We start from the raw sequence: 14,637 nt of genomic DNA, 5'->3' as shown, positions 1-14,637 counted from the left end.
TTTTCGTCTTCGTGGCTCTTGCCACTTGTCGAATCGAAAAATCGAATCTAACGAAGCCTAAACGAAACGTTAAATTTTGGTTAAATTTTATCTTGCTTGCTTTCTTATCTGTGGTTAGTTAAGTTCTGCTTTCGAGTGCTGTGTTGTTGTATTGTATTATATTATAATTATAAATTTTCCATTGAAGTCTCCATTCGTAAAACTCAACATTTAATTTAAAAGTTGTTAATTATCAACCGCAATCATGGCGAAAATGGCATTCCAACACCAAGCTGGCACGGCAATGGAGTGCCTAAGTGTAAGTTGTAGGACCACTCCCACTTATATTTGTCTATTTTATAATAGAAAATGGGTTTTTACGTGTTTTTTTTGTAGATACCTATAACCCTTCAAAAAGAAGCTGGCGTGGATACAGAAGGACGAGAAGTTATGAAATGTGGCTTCAAAATAGGCGGGGGAATTGACCAAGACTTCCGTAAAAGCCCTCAGGGGTACACTGACAACGTAAGTATTTTTAATCATGACCAATACTCGAAGATGCTCCACATCTCTATAACTAGTATGTTTTAAAGTGAAATCGTTCTTTAACCAAAAGAGTATGTCATTGTATCTGAAACTGGGTCTAACCTTCCAGACAATAGTTCTGTTATGGAACTAATTGGTAACTGTTGGTATAAATTATACAATTGTGAAACTTGCATTTCATATTGTCTTGTAAATATTTTTCAGGGTATTTATGTGACTGAAGTGCATGAAGGGAGCCCTGCTGCCAAGTCAGGCCTGAGGATGCACGACAAGATCCTACAGTGTAATGGCTATGACTTTACAATGGTGACTCACAAAAAAGCAGTGAGTTACATCAAGAAACACCCTGTTCTGAACCTCTTAGTGGCCAGAAAGGGTGTAACATCCACGTAACTGTACTCAGTTTACATTATCATTTTTATTTGATATTTTGTGTAGTTGAAGACAAGTATTATAAAATAAGTGATTTTATATTGTTATTTATTGTTTATTAACTGCATAAGATTTAGGTTTAAATATTTATGAAAATATTTTTTTACTCAGTATGAATTCAGTACTTTCATAATTATATTTTGTAACCTCATAAATGGCAGTTATTAGTGTTAATATGTAATTAAAGAGTGAGTTACCAGTAACACTTCTTGTATACTGCATGTTTGGTATTTCTTTCATCTCTTCTAGTACCCTAGTCTAGTATAATCAATTAATTATGTCTATTGATGTTGAAAGAATGAACTTGTATTTTAAAATTTATTACTTAGTTAACAATTCTCTATATTGTTATTAATAAGTTGAATCACAAGTGCAACGCATGACACATTACTATTACAAATTAGGTAGTTAAATTGCTCTATGTAATGTATTTTAGGCAAAAACCATTTTCAGTAAGAAAGCAACATTGCCACACTGCCGTATCAAAAAACTTATTTTTATATTAATAGTGCGAATCACCTCTTTGATATATAAAAGAGCTAATTAATAGATAATGTTTGAACTTTTGGATAATACTCATTTAGTATTTTTATATATTTATTTATTAACTTTTAATACTTTATATCAGCTATTCTTGTGATCTAAGGAGTTTTTAGATTGATTCAGTGTGATTTAATTTTTGATCATCTAAATCTGGAAAATATTCTTAGAACAAGACCAATGTAGCAGCTCAATATTTTGGCATCTCAGACTTATATTAGTAAGTAAAACATTGTGTATCTGCATTCTATTGAATCACATAAATCTCTGATATATTGTCATAATTATGAACTGTGCCAAATTGATAATATATTGTATTACCTACTGTGATCTCTTGACACATTTCTGCTTTCAATCACAACTATTTGCATGCTGATGTCCTGTATAACACCATAGATTTTACATTGATACTGTAAACAACTAATGAATTTTTTACTACCCATGATGGAACTAGGGTGAGAGGTTGTTTGTTTGTGTGCAAATAAATGACCCATTTATCTCCAAAATGGTTGGACCAATTTAGATGCGGTTTTCTGTAATGGCTTTGTAATTTATTACTGTGAATTTCATGTTTTGTATTTATTTACAAATGGCACACCAAAGACTAGCGAAAAAATGTCAAGGAATAAAGCTGAATAATCTCGGAAACAAATAGTGATTGTGCTGATCTACAAATTCATGAGCAAGAAGGAATGAGAATTATTGAATGACATGTACTTAATTTAAGACTTGTGTATGACTCCAAGAGATGCATTTAGTGAAAGTTTATTACAAATAAGGACTTTATTACATTTTGTTTAAGTTGTACATGAATTTATTAAGATAATAAAACATGTTACTATGAAAAACTTGTTTAAATAAATTTAATCTTAATAAAACAATAATTTAATCACACTTTAAATTTATTAGATATTTTGGTACTATACACCGGAACTAATCTTTAATGTAACATGACTACTAGCAAATTTAACCCTTTACTGGAGGCCAGTCCCACTGGCCCTTGGGTGGCTTGCTGATGAGCTCCTCCCAAGGTTTCCAATTCAACATTTTTCTAGCCAAATTCAATTCATTTTCTGCTTGAATAATAAGTTCCTCTGCTTGACCACAGTTAATTTTCAGCTCAATCTCATATACATCCTTTGTCTGGAAATATTTTATTCATATAATTAAAAGTTCAATGAAGGTTTTCATATCATTTCAATACTCAAGAAAAAGCAAAACAAACCTGTGTTAACACAGCTGCTCGTTCTCGGACTATCTGTTCAGTGTACCTTCGGTACACAGAACTTTCAGGCATTTTCTGTAAAGTTCTCAGGATCTTTCCATACAATGCGCCTAGAGTATGATGTGGGTTCTGGGCCACAGCCAAGCCCATAAGACCTGTAGTCTGAAAATTAATACGGTATGGGTCTCATTATACTACAAAATATATACTATGAAGAAAGCGCAATACAATACCTTTTTTAAAATGCCCATTTCGGAGGCACTTGTTAGATAACACCTGAAACACAAGGGATAATATTTTTTTTAATACTTCTTAACTGACAGTGGCGTTTGAGTTTGACAGTAGCACATCACACACAGACAGAGTAAAAAAAACAATAGATAGATATCAAATCAAACGCTGATCAGCGGGGCTATGTTAGAATAAAGGAGACTAAAATCGAAGTTTGTGACGTTCCGTCCCTCTCACTCGTATTTAATAATATAAGCGTCAGTGAGACGGTAGAACGATACGAACTTCGGAGTAGGCCCTCAGGCCCTTTAATACAAAGTGCAATATTCTAACATAAATTAAAAAAAAAACTTCTTGCCTTGCCGCCCCGCTGACGCTTCGGATCCGCTTGAGGATCTGACTCTTTTGAATCTTCAGATCCGGATTTACCCATCTCTAGTGTACCTACAAGGGCTACAAGCTCCAAGGCTCCAAGCCTATACAAAGGCATTGATCTGTATTGAAAAACATAAAAACCGAACGCGCTGGCAATATCACGCAAGGCAAGCCTATCCAAACGGGCCGTTTATACGCTTAAGCTAGTGAAAGCTTGCCGAAGCTTGGCAAGCGTGTAAATCTAGCATTATTCTCTATCGGTCTATCAGAAGATATATATATATCTATAAAATACTATAAAAAATGTCTATGGTTTATGTTTTTGTAGTAAAAATATTTCTGTTGAACTGTTTTCATTCAGTCTGTCTGTGATCAGTGTTTTTCAGTTACTGAATTACGTGTACATTTTAATTTTAATTTTACTATTTAACATTATCATTTAGTTTAAAGGTTTTGCAAAACAACACTGCTTTGCCAGTCGCATCGCATCCTTGCCTTCCTTCACTTCACCTTTTCAGAAACCTGTCAAACTGAGCTGAGAGAGATTACGCAGACGCACATTGACGATGTAGTTTTTACTCGTGCGAAAAGAACTTATTTTTATGAAATGGAAGTGCTCCGTTATTAAACTATTACTCATTGTGATGAAATAGTGCATAGACTATCAGTTTATTGGTTCATGCTGTACCATAATCTGTCGTGTAGTGTAGGTGGTAGGTATTTATTATTATTACCACTCGTCAATGGTATTTCCTTTCCATGTTGCTGTTTTATAAGAACTTGTCATACATAATTTTCTTATTTATGAAAAGTATTGATGAAGCAGTATCCATTATCAAAATGACGTTGTATATCAGGCATAAATATTTTAAATTGGTCAAAATTGCAGATCTTGCAAGCATGGAAACATTAAGAGTTGAGACCCCAGCCCCAGATGATGGGTCTGGAGCCAATCCCAGCAGTGTTAAGAGCGACGACAGCAGCACTCCACACGAGAGTGGCCGGGCTCCCCCCCACCCAATTGTGCAATATGTCTCGGCACCTGCAGAAACAAATGCTTCACAGACTCCTGCCTCCACCAGTTTTGCTTCAAATGTCTTCTGACGTGGAGCAAGGTAAGTTTATTTTGAAACGAAAGATATAGTTTTACAGTGTGTACAATAGATTTCAAATTTTGATCTGTAAATATGTTGATTAAAAGTGAGAATATTAATCATCATAGACCTAGCCTCATAAGACCCACATCAAACTCACTCACTCAGTAGAAGTTGACACTAGTTTTAGATAAATAGATATATATATAATCTTTATTCTTCAAAACAAAGACATGGCTTAGTAACTAAACAAGTAATAAAATTAACAATTCAGCACTTAAAATTATGCCTGAAACAAGGTAATTACAATAGCAAATATAAACATAAATTAAGTAACAATTAAACAAATCAGTCACTTAAAAATGAGATTCCATGTGATGCCAAGCCATGTTTTAATGAATGTTCTAAATTTAAGACATTGGGTGATCAAATTTTAATTGAATTGAGGTGTATTCAGTTTTTATCATACCAGCATTCATAAATTAAAGCTTGAGACTAAATCAATTAACAGTCCTAGACATTAACCATGGTCCAGTTTCAAATACAGTAAACACTTAATACAATGTCACACACTATATGCTATTTTATAATAATTCCCTAAAACTTTTTATCACATTCAATTGAAGATGTAACCCACAAAGAGGCTCTGAGTAATCACAATGAAGATAAAGGAGAGTCAACTCTGATTTTGCCAAACATCCTGGCATTATTAGGAGTAAATGATTCAAGGCACTATCCATGTTCATAAATGGAAAGAGAAGATAGACAGCAAAAGTTATGATGTTTTATTTTTCCTTATGATGCATTTTTGACAGGTTCCTTGTTATGAATGTTACCAAACATTGCATTATAGTGCAAAGTAAGGATTTTTGTACATAGCATCATAGTTTTTATCACACTTGTCATCTGCTAAGCAGTGTTTATTTATTTGTTTTCTTGTGCAAGGTTTTAATTTCATGCTTTTGACAATCATTTCTGCTTTGCATTATATATTTATATATTATAAATAAATATGATGTAACACTTGACATACTAGACAATGGATTAACATTAAATAAATACAATACATGTATACATATTAAACTCCCAAGACTTGCAAACAAGTATTCATATTTTTCATACATTTTTATCTGCCCCATGGGGATCATATCTGGGACCTGGACGGATCCGTCACATGGCAGACAAAATGTAAAGCTTCATGGTCAGGTTCTCTAACCACTGAGGTTGATGCAATTAAAATTTTATTATAATTTTTATTTTTATAGTATGTACCTACCATTAAATCTGACCCATACTGCAAATGAATTTAATTTTACACAAAGTTGTTTTCTTGTTTCACTATTGGTCTATTATATGTGTAGAGAATTGCATACAAAATTAATGGAGATAGGAAATATTACTCTGGTTTCAATTTATTGACCTTATTGGGAGTTATGATAAGTATCTGTTTGTCTAAGTGTCACTTTAGTTATTAAATTTAGCTTTTTTTGAAATGCATTTAACTAGCATGGGTTGCCTGGTTTGAGCTTGTGCAGAGGCTCTGCCCAAGTACTGTCCATAGTTAAAATAAGTTTTTTTGATGTACTCTAAGAGTACAACCATCCATTAAATTAGATGTTTTTGACTATTTAAGGGCTCCATCACCAAAAAAGTTAGTGAACCACTGTACAATTGGTCAAGCCTGCACATTTGCATCCACAACAAACCACAAAAAGCCACATGGTGTGGGCTATAAGATTAAGAATGCATTGGCCAGTTACTGAGCTACAACAGAAATAGTTGCCACCCGGTTCTTCATAAGAATGCTAGTTTTATTAATACTCTAAAACTCAAACCTTTACTGCTAATACTGATTTACTGGGAAATATTAACTTCATTTATTCAGAAGTATACTCAGCAAAATTTCACAAAACTTTTAACACCACATGCTTTGCTTGGCATGTGTGGTTTAATTTTTGTCGCATTATTTTTATTGTTTGTAGTCCAATATGAATATAACCTGACCCTCCCTAAATTAAATGGAATAAATACATGCAACAATTTATACCAATGAGGGTTACTCTGGCAGGTCAAATATAGCTTGATGCTTGATGTGATTACTAGTATCCTGAGATTCATTTGATATGCGTCACATTTGGGATTGGTTTGGTTTGGGACCTCTCATCAATAGACTGGTGCTATCTAGCAATATTTTGTTTGTCAGAAACCCTCATCAACAATGTGTACCATACGTATAGTTAAGGTCATAAATACTATGTACAGCTGCATGAACAGGGATTATTGAGCCACTTACCACTGTTCGTAATTTGGCCGTGTAAAGTTATTCTAGTTTATTAATGACAGTATTCATTGAGAGCATGTGTAATAACTCGGCTAAACTAAAATAGTGGCTCAACAATCCCGGTACCAAAACGTCATAAATACCTATATATGCCTTTAAGCCAATAGCTATAAGGTAGATAGATGTTTTTGATGCAGTAGCTGAATAGATATTTATGCCTTGGAGTATACAATCAATCATGTACACAACAGTTACCATTATGTGTATGAAAATATATTATACTATACTATATATACTTATCTAATATATAAAATTCTTAGGTCAAATATGTTTGTGACCAAACTTTTCGAAATGGCTTAACCAATTTTTATGTTTTTTTTTGTGTATATTCGGTAGGTCTGAGAATAGGATGTAAACTATTTTTCATACTTCTATGCGGACGGAGTCTCGGGCAACAGCTAGTAAATCTAATATATAAAATTCTCTGGTCACAATGTTTGTGACCAATCTCCTTCGAAAAGGCTTGATTGATTTTTATGTTTTTTTTTGTGTATATTCTGTATTTCTGAGGAAGGATGTAAACTTTTTTTCATACTTCTACGCGGACGGCGTCACGGGCAACAGCTAGTTATACTATAAATATTTATGGAAACAACATGAAACAAGGCACAGGACATATTGACTTAAATTCCAGCAGTCTCCATAGATATGATTGTAAATACATAAGTTACAGTAATGTATACTGTAATGGGTGTGTAATGATTGGTATAACAACTTTTGATGTATTTTCACTAGATATAACAACATTTAATATAACATTTTTGATATTACGTTTAATGGATATAATGTATATTGGATATAAGTATTAGTGGTATAATGTTTTGTGTAAGATATTTTTTTTTCGGTTGCAATCTGTTTAGGACCATGCGTAGATGCGCCTAGTAAATAAATTAGAAAAAAAAACTATAGTATTATACAAAAGAGTCGGTTCAGGCGCTTCGCCGGCCGCTGCAGTGGCACGCTCGCTTCGCTCGCTCAGCTCGCGCGCTGTAAGGTCACAGTTATACCTAACACTCCTCCTCGCTTCGCTCGTCGATATAATAGTAGTAAGTATTCCAGATTATGCCAATAGTACATTATACCAACTGAGCTTTATATCGAACAAAGTTATATCCCATGTATGTTATATGTTATGACTGTTAGATTAATAGTTGTTATATTACAAGTTCATTATATCTGTTGATAATTATATAACATGAGAATATATCAAATGTTGTTATATCAAAAGTGCATTATATCCTTTAATCGTTATATCCAGTGAAAATATATGAATTGTTTTTATATCAATTGTTACGCACCTTACTGCAATATGTATATACAGTGTACCTATTACAGTCATAAATGGAATGACATTATGTGATAGATAATCAATAATCATACTTTAATGGTGTTTCAGGTTAAAGCGGAGTGTCCTCTGTGCAAACAAAACTTCAGGTCCATCATACACAATGTGCGCTCCAACCACCAGTATGAGGAGTACCTGGTGGAACAGCGGCAGACGGAAGGTAGCCCGGAGCAAGCAGGCCTTGATAACTTCACATCTGCCACCCGAAGATTTAGATACAGGTAAGAGAGATTCAGGTCTACTATGATGGTTGTATTATAAAATGCTATTGCAAATAGCTAAGTACTTCTAGAAAGTGTAATCTGGGTTCTTATAATTTTCTATTAATAAAACGGCAAAACACTATGAAATTTCAACAAAACAAAAAAAACCTTAACTGTACCTATCTTTTCTACAGTTTGCCTTTCAATTGTCACACATAAGTGTAGGCATGACAATACATAATATAAGAAAGATAAGATGTCAAGTTTTAAGTGAAAATGACTTTTATGTCAAGCAGATTTACTATCTGCGTGCATGTGTTAAGGTCCATTTGATTGTCTCAAAAATAACATACAACCTTTTATTTAACTTCACCTCATATAGTTTTTTAAGGATATAGAGTATCTACTATATTCGCGCTCAGCTCAGTGAGCTACTGAGATACTCCTCAAGCTCAGCTCAGTGTATTGAGAGCCTGCAGTTGTTTGAGTTTCCCTTGAATTAAAACCGGCCAAGAGCGTGTCGGACACGCCCAAAATAGGGTTCCGTAGCCATTACGAAAAAAATAAATAAGTAATATTTTTCTAAGGATTTCGTATTTTATACGGAATCTTCCACGTTTAGGTATATTTTATACCTTAGGCTGCTATTTACTCTTAAACTACTAATAATTCTCAAGCAAACTTAGCCGTTATAGTTTTCCATGAAAGTTTGATATACTTGCTAACATACTGAATTTTTTCAAATTTTTCCAACCACCGGTTTAGATTTTAATGAAAATTTGCACTAAAGTTGAATATTTTGCAAACAAATCACTGAATCGAAAAATCGTTTTAGCAACCCCCTAATGATTTTAAAAGAGATCTATGCAACGATACCCCACACTACAAGGTTGTATGAGAAAAAAAAACACCCCCTCTCTACGTCTATGGGAGGACACTAAAAAATATATATTTTTTAGTTTTATTGTTCCATTTTGTCGCCATAGTTTATATACATATTCGTGCAAAATTACAGCTTTCTAGCATTGATAGTCCCTGAGCAAAGCCGCGGACGGACAGACAGACAGACATGGCGAAACTATAAGGGTTCCGTTTTTGCCATTTTGGCTCCTGAACCCTAAAAAGGACTGAATAGCCCTCCCTGTGGTTGGTTAATGTCTACCTTACGGCATATGGTCTATGTTACGGCATATCATTATAATTTCTAATACCAGATGCACTTCTGTCACGGCGCTTACTACCTGTAATAAGTCTAGTCTACCGAGTCCTGGTAAATATTCAGGGCCAGGCGGTCAGGGGTCTGCGAATTTGCGCTAGAGGGAAGGCTATGTCCTGCACTGAACTTGTTGTCCTGTGTCTAGACAGTTATGATTATTGAGCTATGATTTTAACAAACTTATGGGCTACACTTATTAAAAGGGACAAACTAGGAAAATTCGTGTTTCAGATGTACATGTAGAGGGGCTTATTAATCAAACTTAAATATCTTATCACATGCAAAATATAAGTAAGGTAGTAATTTTAGCATTAAGGCGTTTTATACAATTTGAACCCTTTAAGGCAAAGGCGATTTAGCGACCACTTGTATTGAATTGGAAACCGCACTTATTGCTTTCATAATACGTCACAATCTCCATTGTAATTAAAAAAAAAACTTTGTCAGGTATGTATTCTATAGCTGCTTTTGATTCTGTGGTAGTATGCTCCAATAAATGGGGCATTATAAAGGGTTAAATTGAAAACTAACATAAAAACTATGAGTACTAACTTATGTACTTATCTTTGTTTATTTTAATACAACCAATATTTTTCTGTATCTTCGTAGGACATGAGTTTGCTAAGGAAAATTCACCATTAAAATTAAATTAAATTCACCATATGATAAATAACATAAATTTATGTACTATTCATCATTTTAAAACGACGACCGGATGGCCTAGTGGTGAGAGAACCTAAACGAAGCTTGAGGTCCCGGGTTCCAATCCCGGCCGGGGCAGTTATTTGTATGAATTATACAAATGTTTTTTCTCGGGTCTTAGATCTTCAATATGTATTTAAGTATGTATTTATCAATATACTTAAAGTATGTTTATCCGTTGCCTAGTGTCAATAAGCACAAGCTTTGTTTAGTTTGGGACTGGGACAATTGGTGTCAAGGGTCCCATGATATTTATTTATTTAAAATAATTATATGTTGTCCAATAGCGGCGACGATATTTATAAAAACAGTGTATTTATGGGGATATCTCTTATTCCAGGACCACCCTGACCCTTCCGCGGCACGAGACGATCGCCATCCAACAGCTGCTGATGCACTACCCGATGGTAGCGGGCGTGTTCCCGCACTCGCGCGTGCCGCCCGCGCGCCGCCGCCGCCGCTCGCCGGCCTCCTTCCGCCGCACAGTCTACCGGCACAACCTGTGGGCTCGCCCGCTGCCGGACTTTACCGGACGGTTCAGGGATTGCTCGCCGGAATTCTACAGGTAAATTTAAAGCAACAGGAATGTGACGTGTTTGCATTTACTGCGGTATTAGTTGGGTATTTTTATTTCTAATCTCGGAACAAATAAAAAGTAATATCGTGTTATTGTGCGAATAATAATGTGACTCGATAAAACTGCCTCTCTTCGTGCGAGTGTGCGTAGTGCTATCAGTTTGCTTGGCGAAGTTTGGTTGCACTTGGCCTCATTTTGACGTTCGCAAAACTTAAATTGGTTGCCAATAATTAAAATTTGTATTTAATGCGAAACATAACGTTCATTGTATGTTTTATGCGTCTAGTCTAGACACGTAAAGTAATGCCAACGAGAAAGAGAGAAAAGTCATAGCATGAGAGAGAAAAAACGCGAGATATATCAGACAAAGATAAAGTATGTTACATCTCCTTGGCTTTACTTTAGATCGGACTTACCCGTCGGAACTTCCCGTTCTTAAACGATCTGACAAATTATTTATGCTCCCTAGGTACAACGATTCTCAAATGCATCGGCTAGTCCCATGGCTGACAAGGGAGTTACACTATTTACTGAATGAAAACGTGGGTCACATCTCGTACGTGCTCGCTCGGATCCTGGAACTGCTGAAACAATACCACATCAACTCTGCCGAGTTCACGGAAGCGATGCAGAGGTATTTTGGCGAGCGCACGGAGCATTTCTTGCATGAGCTGCACTGCTTTGCGTCCACGCCCTACGACATGACCGGCTACGATCGCAACGTCCAGTACACCACCGACACGCGGATATCCACCATCGTGAACGAGGTGCTCTCCAGCTCAGACTCGGAGGCCAGCGTGGACTCGGATATCGTGATGGTGTCGTCGTCGGGCCCCGCGGAGCCGCCGCCCGGGCCCTCGCGCTTGCCCGTGCCCGTGTACCCGCAGCACTACATCCCGCCCCCGGCCGCCCCCGCCGGCGGCGTCGTCCCCATCGAAACCATCTCCCACTCGGGCTCCGACGACGACGACGAGGTCATGGTCGTCGGCTACATCAAGCCGCCGCAGGACCGCACGCCGGAGGTCGTCGACCTGCTCGGCTCCGACAGCGACGTCATCGTGCAGGACTCCGCGCCGCCCGAGCCCGCGCCCGCCACCGCCTCCGCGTCCGCGCCCGCGCCCGCGCCGCTCGTCAAGCTGAGCCTCAAGCGCGCGCGGCGCTCGGCCGGCTCCGACAGCGACAGCTCGTACTGCCCGCCCACGCCGCCGCGCCCGCGCCGCCGCCGCCGCCGTTCCGCGCTGTCCGCCTCGCCCGCCTTCACCGCCTCCCCCGCCTCCACCGCCTCCACCGCGCCCTCGCGCTCTCCCTCGCGCGACCGCGCCCCGCCCGACCCCGCCGTCGCCAGCCCCAGCCCGACCACCACCACTGCCACCACCACCACCACCACTACCACCACCACCACCACCACCACCACCGACACCGACACCGACATAGTCTCATCTGACGATCACCGAAGGAGGACGCCCAAAAAGTCCCGAAGAAAAAGCACCAAACAACAGGTCGAAAAAGACAAGAAGAAAAGTAAAAAGAGCACGACTCGCTCGCACAAAAACAGGAAGGCCAAAGAACCGCCGGCAGAAAATACTAAACGTAGCAAACGTAAATCTCATTCCGGGAAAGGTGTCAAGAGTTCAAAGAGGAGCGAGAGCGACAGCGCGCCCCAGGAGCGGGGAGCGGAGGCGGCGGCGGCGAGCAAGGCCGGGCCCAGCACGTCGAGCGCGGACCGCGACCGCCGGCGCCGCCGCCCCAGCCGCGACAACAAAAGACTGAAAAGCGTGGTGAACGTGATGACCCAGAAAAACTCTAGTGATTCCAGTTCGAGTGGAAATTCAAATCTACTGAACATTTTGAGCAGCGCCATCCTGAAGCCAAACTCTTCAGTGCTGGCGTACAACAGCGACAGCGGGTCGACGGCGGGCTCGGAGCGGCGCGGCGGCGCGGGCGGCGCGGCGCGCGCGCTGCTGCAGCGGGCCGACGCCTGCCTGGCGCTGCGCCCCGCGTCCCCCTCCCGCGCCGAGCCCACCTCCCCCGCCCGCTCTGCCGCCTCCGACTCGGACGACGACCTGCCGCTGAACCTCTCCGTACATAAGACTTATACGAAGCTCTGAACGCTCGCCACCTATTATTGTGATAAAAATTTACACTTAACTAATGGTCATAGCTCCTGAATCTTGTCGATTGTACAGTCATTGTTCGACAGATAACCGATTTGTGTTGACCGGGAGAGTTTATGTGGATATAATCTATATCTGTTGCTGTGAAATTATAAGAATTTGCTGTAAACCTTGTTTCTTGGGTAAACCTATGCAGCTGACTGTACGACTAACAGAATCAAAATGCTTTGTACCTTAAATCTTCATGCGAAAGTGTTCTACCGATCATATGAACCTATTTTACTTTGTGCAAATGTAAATATTGATGATTCATAATAATGCATTGGGAGCTGTTTTCGAATTAAGACTTATTCATATTATGTTGATAGGGTGTAACCATTTTTAGTTTCATCACTCTTGTAAATGAAAATAAGAATAGGAGAAATAATAATGCCAAGAGATTAGACAAGATCGAATTCGAGTGGGAAAAAAAGCGCCAAACTTTGGTGCTTTAATAGTTTCCTTTCCGTTGTCGAATACTATCTTTTTGGGTGGAATTATTACCCCCTCGTATACGGGAGCCATTTCAGAATTTGACACCACGGTGCGGCAACATCACGTCAGTAGAGATTGCCCGCTTCGTAGATTTGGAACGTATCCGTGCTTACGCAGTTCATCAACTGGCACGGATACGCGTCTAAGCATACGAGGTGTTAAGTGAGGAAATACGTACCTATCGTAAGGAATCACATCACATTGGACAACCTGCTACTAACTATTTAGCTGCCTACTTCAATTAAAATGAATTATCTTTTGTCTCGCCCAAGACTTTCTTGTTTCTGTAAAACATTTTGATTTTGCTTGTGATACGGGTATTTAAATAGATAATTTGGTAAATCAACCGCATTCTTATATTTAGGTTTAATTTATAATCACGATTGAACATTATTATGTAATATTGCATAAAAAATAAATGTAAAATAGAGAATTCAGCAAATTGATGCCTTTTATTGAAAGCCTATTATTTTTTTAACAATAAATAAAACAATTTAGATGAGGTATATTTGTATTGTAATTCACTTCATTTAAACTCTTCCAAATCAACAACTAATCATTAAAATTAAGTAGAAGTCGTTAATGTAATAATAGCTGTCTTAAGGATAAATTCCATAAAATCATTTATAATTATATCACTTAATATTATGGCGAAACTATGATCCCATTTACCCCTGTCAATAATCCTAAAGTTCTTATAATACTTCAAGGTAAATTTTACTAAACCGTGTGGTTGGCTTCTGCGACATTCAAAGAGGGTCAGAAAACTGCAATTTAGATTACTTCACATTATTGCTTAGAAAACAAAAAAAAATCTGTTAAACAGAACATCAATTTTGAATCGACAACATATATATTATGTAATTAATAGTACATTACACTACGAATAAATAATAAGTCAAGAAGCGTAAATCAGAACAAATTCCACACAAAAAGTGGGCATACCTAAAACCAAAACGACTTATGAATCAAATACGTATCAATTTCAAGGTTGCAAATAGACGATCTTGTTGATTGGTTAAAATTCGGAGACAAAGCAGGGATTGGTTGGCTCGCGTGATGCAACGTCAGATGGCGTTCAGACGGATCACTTCTTATATCCAAATCCAACGTCTCAATGACGTGTCATATATTGATAATGACAGCTTGTTTTTAAGCGACTTAAAGGAAAAGGAGGAGGCTA

General features: G+C 38.0%; 3 protein-coding genes across 3 annotated transcripts; 2 read left to right on the top strand and 1 right to left on the bottom strand.

Moving 5' to 3' along the window:
- The first annotated feature begins 93 nt into the window (after nucleotides 1–93).
- Nucleotides 94–2,345, top strand: LOC141438481 (tax1-binding protein 3 homolog). The gene is made up of 3 exons (XM_074102378.1): nucleotides 94–298; nucleotides 376–504; nucleotides 730–2,345. Exons 1-3 carry the CDS (start codon nucleotides 245–247, stop codon nucleotides 916–918), a joined length of 372 nt encoding a protein of 123 aa, XP_073958479.1. The 5' UTR covers nucleotides 94–244; the 3' UTR covers nucleotides 919–2,345.
- Nucleotides 2,346–2,381: 36 nt separating this feature from the next.
- Nucleotides 2,382–3,075, bottom strand: ND-13B (NADH dehydrogenase (ubiquinone) subunit ND-13B). The gene is made up of 3 exons (XM_074102379.1): nucleotides 2,956–3,075; nucleotides 2,723–2,884; nucleotides 2,382–2,640 (listed from the first exon to the last, which is right to left on the bottom strand). Exons 1-3 carry the CDS (start codon nucleotides 2,971–2,973, stop codon nucleotides 2,464–2,466), a joined length of 357 nt encoding a protein of 118 aa, XP_073958480.1. The 5' UTR covers nucleotides 2,974–3,075; the 3' UTR covers nucleotides 2,382–2,463.
- A 570-nt stretch (nucleotides 3,076–3,645) lies between these two features.
- LOC141438480 (uncharacterized) lies at nucleotides 3,646–13,889 on the top strand. The gene is given in 7 exon segments (XM_074102377.1): nucleotides 3,646–3,692; nucleotides 3,847–4,041; nucleotides 4,218–4,328; nucleotides 4,331–4,443; nucleotides 8,160–8,329; nucleotides 10,570–10,794; nucleotides 11,276–13,889. Coding segments are annotated over 6 exon segments (2,292 nt in total). The 5' UTR covers nucleotides 3,646–3,692; nucleotides 3,847–4,007; the 3' UTR covers nucleotides 12,915–13,889.
- Nucleotides 13,890–14,637: the final 748 nt, after the last annotated feature.

This window comes from Choristoneura fumiferana, chromosome 18, assembly GCF_025370935.1.
Source record: "Choristoneura fumiferana chromosome 18, NRCan_CFum_1, whole genome shotgun sequence".
NCBI lineage: Eukaryota > Metazoa > Arthropoda > Insecta > Lepidoptera > Tortricidae > Choristoneura > Choristoneura fumiferana.
This window is presented reverse-complemented; position numbering and strand designations above follow the sequence as displayed.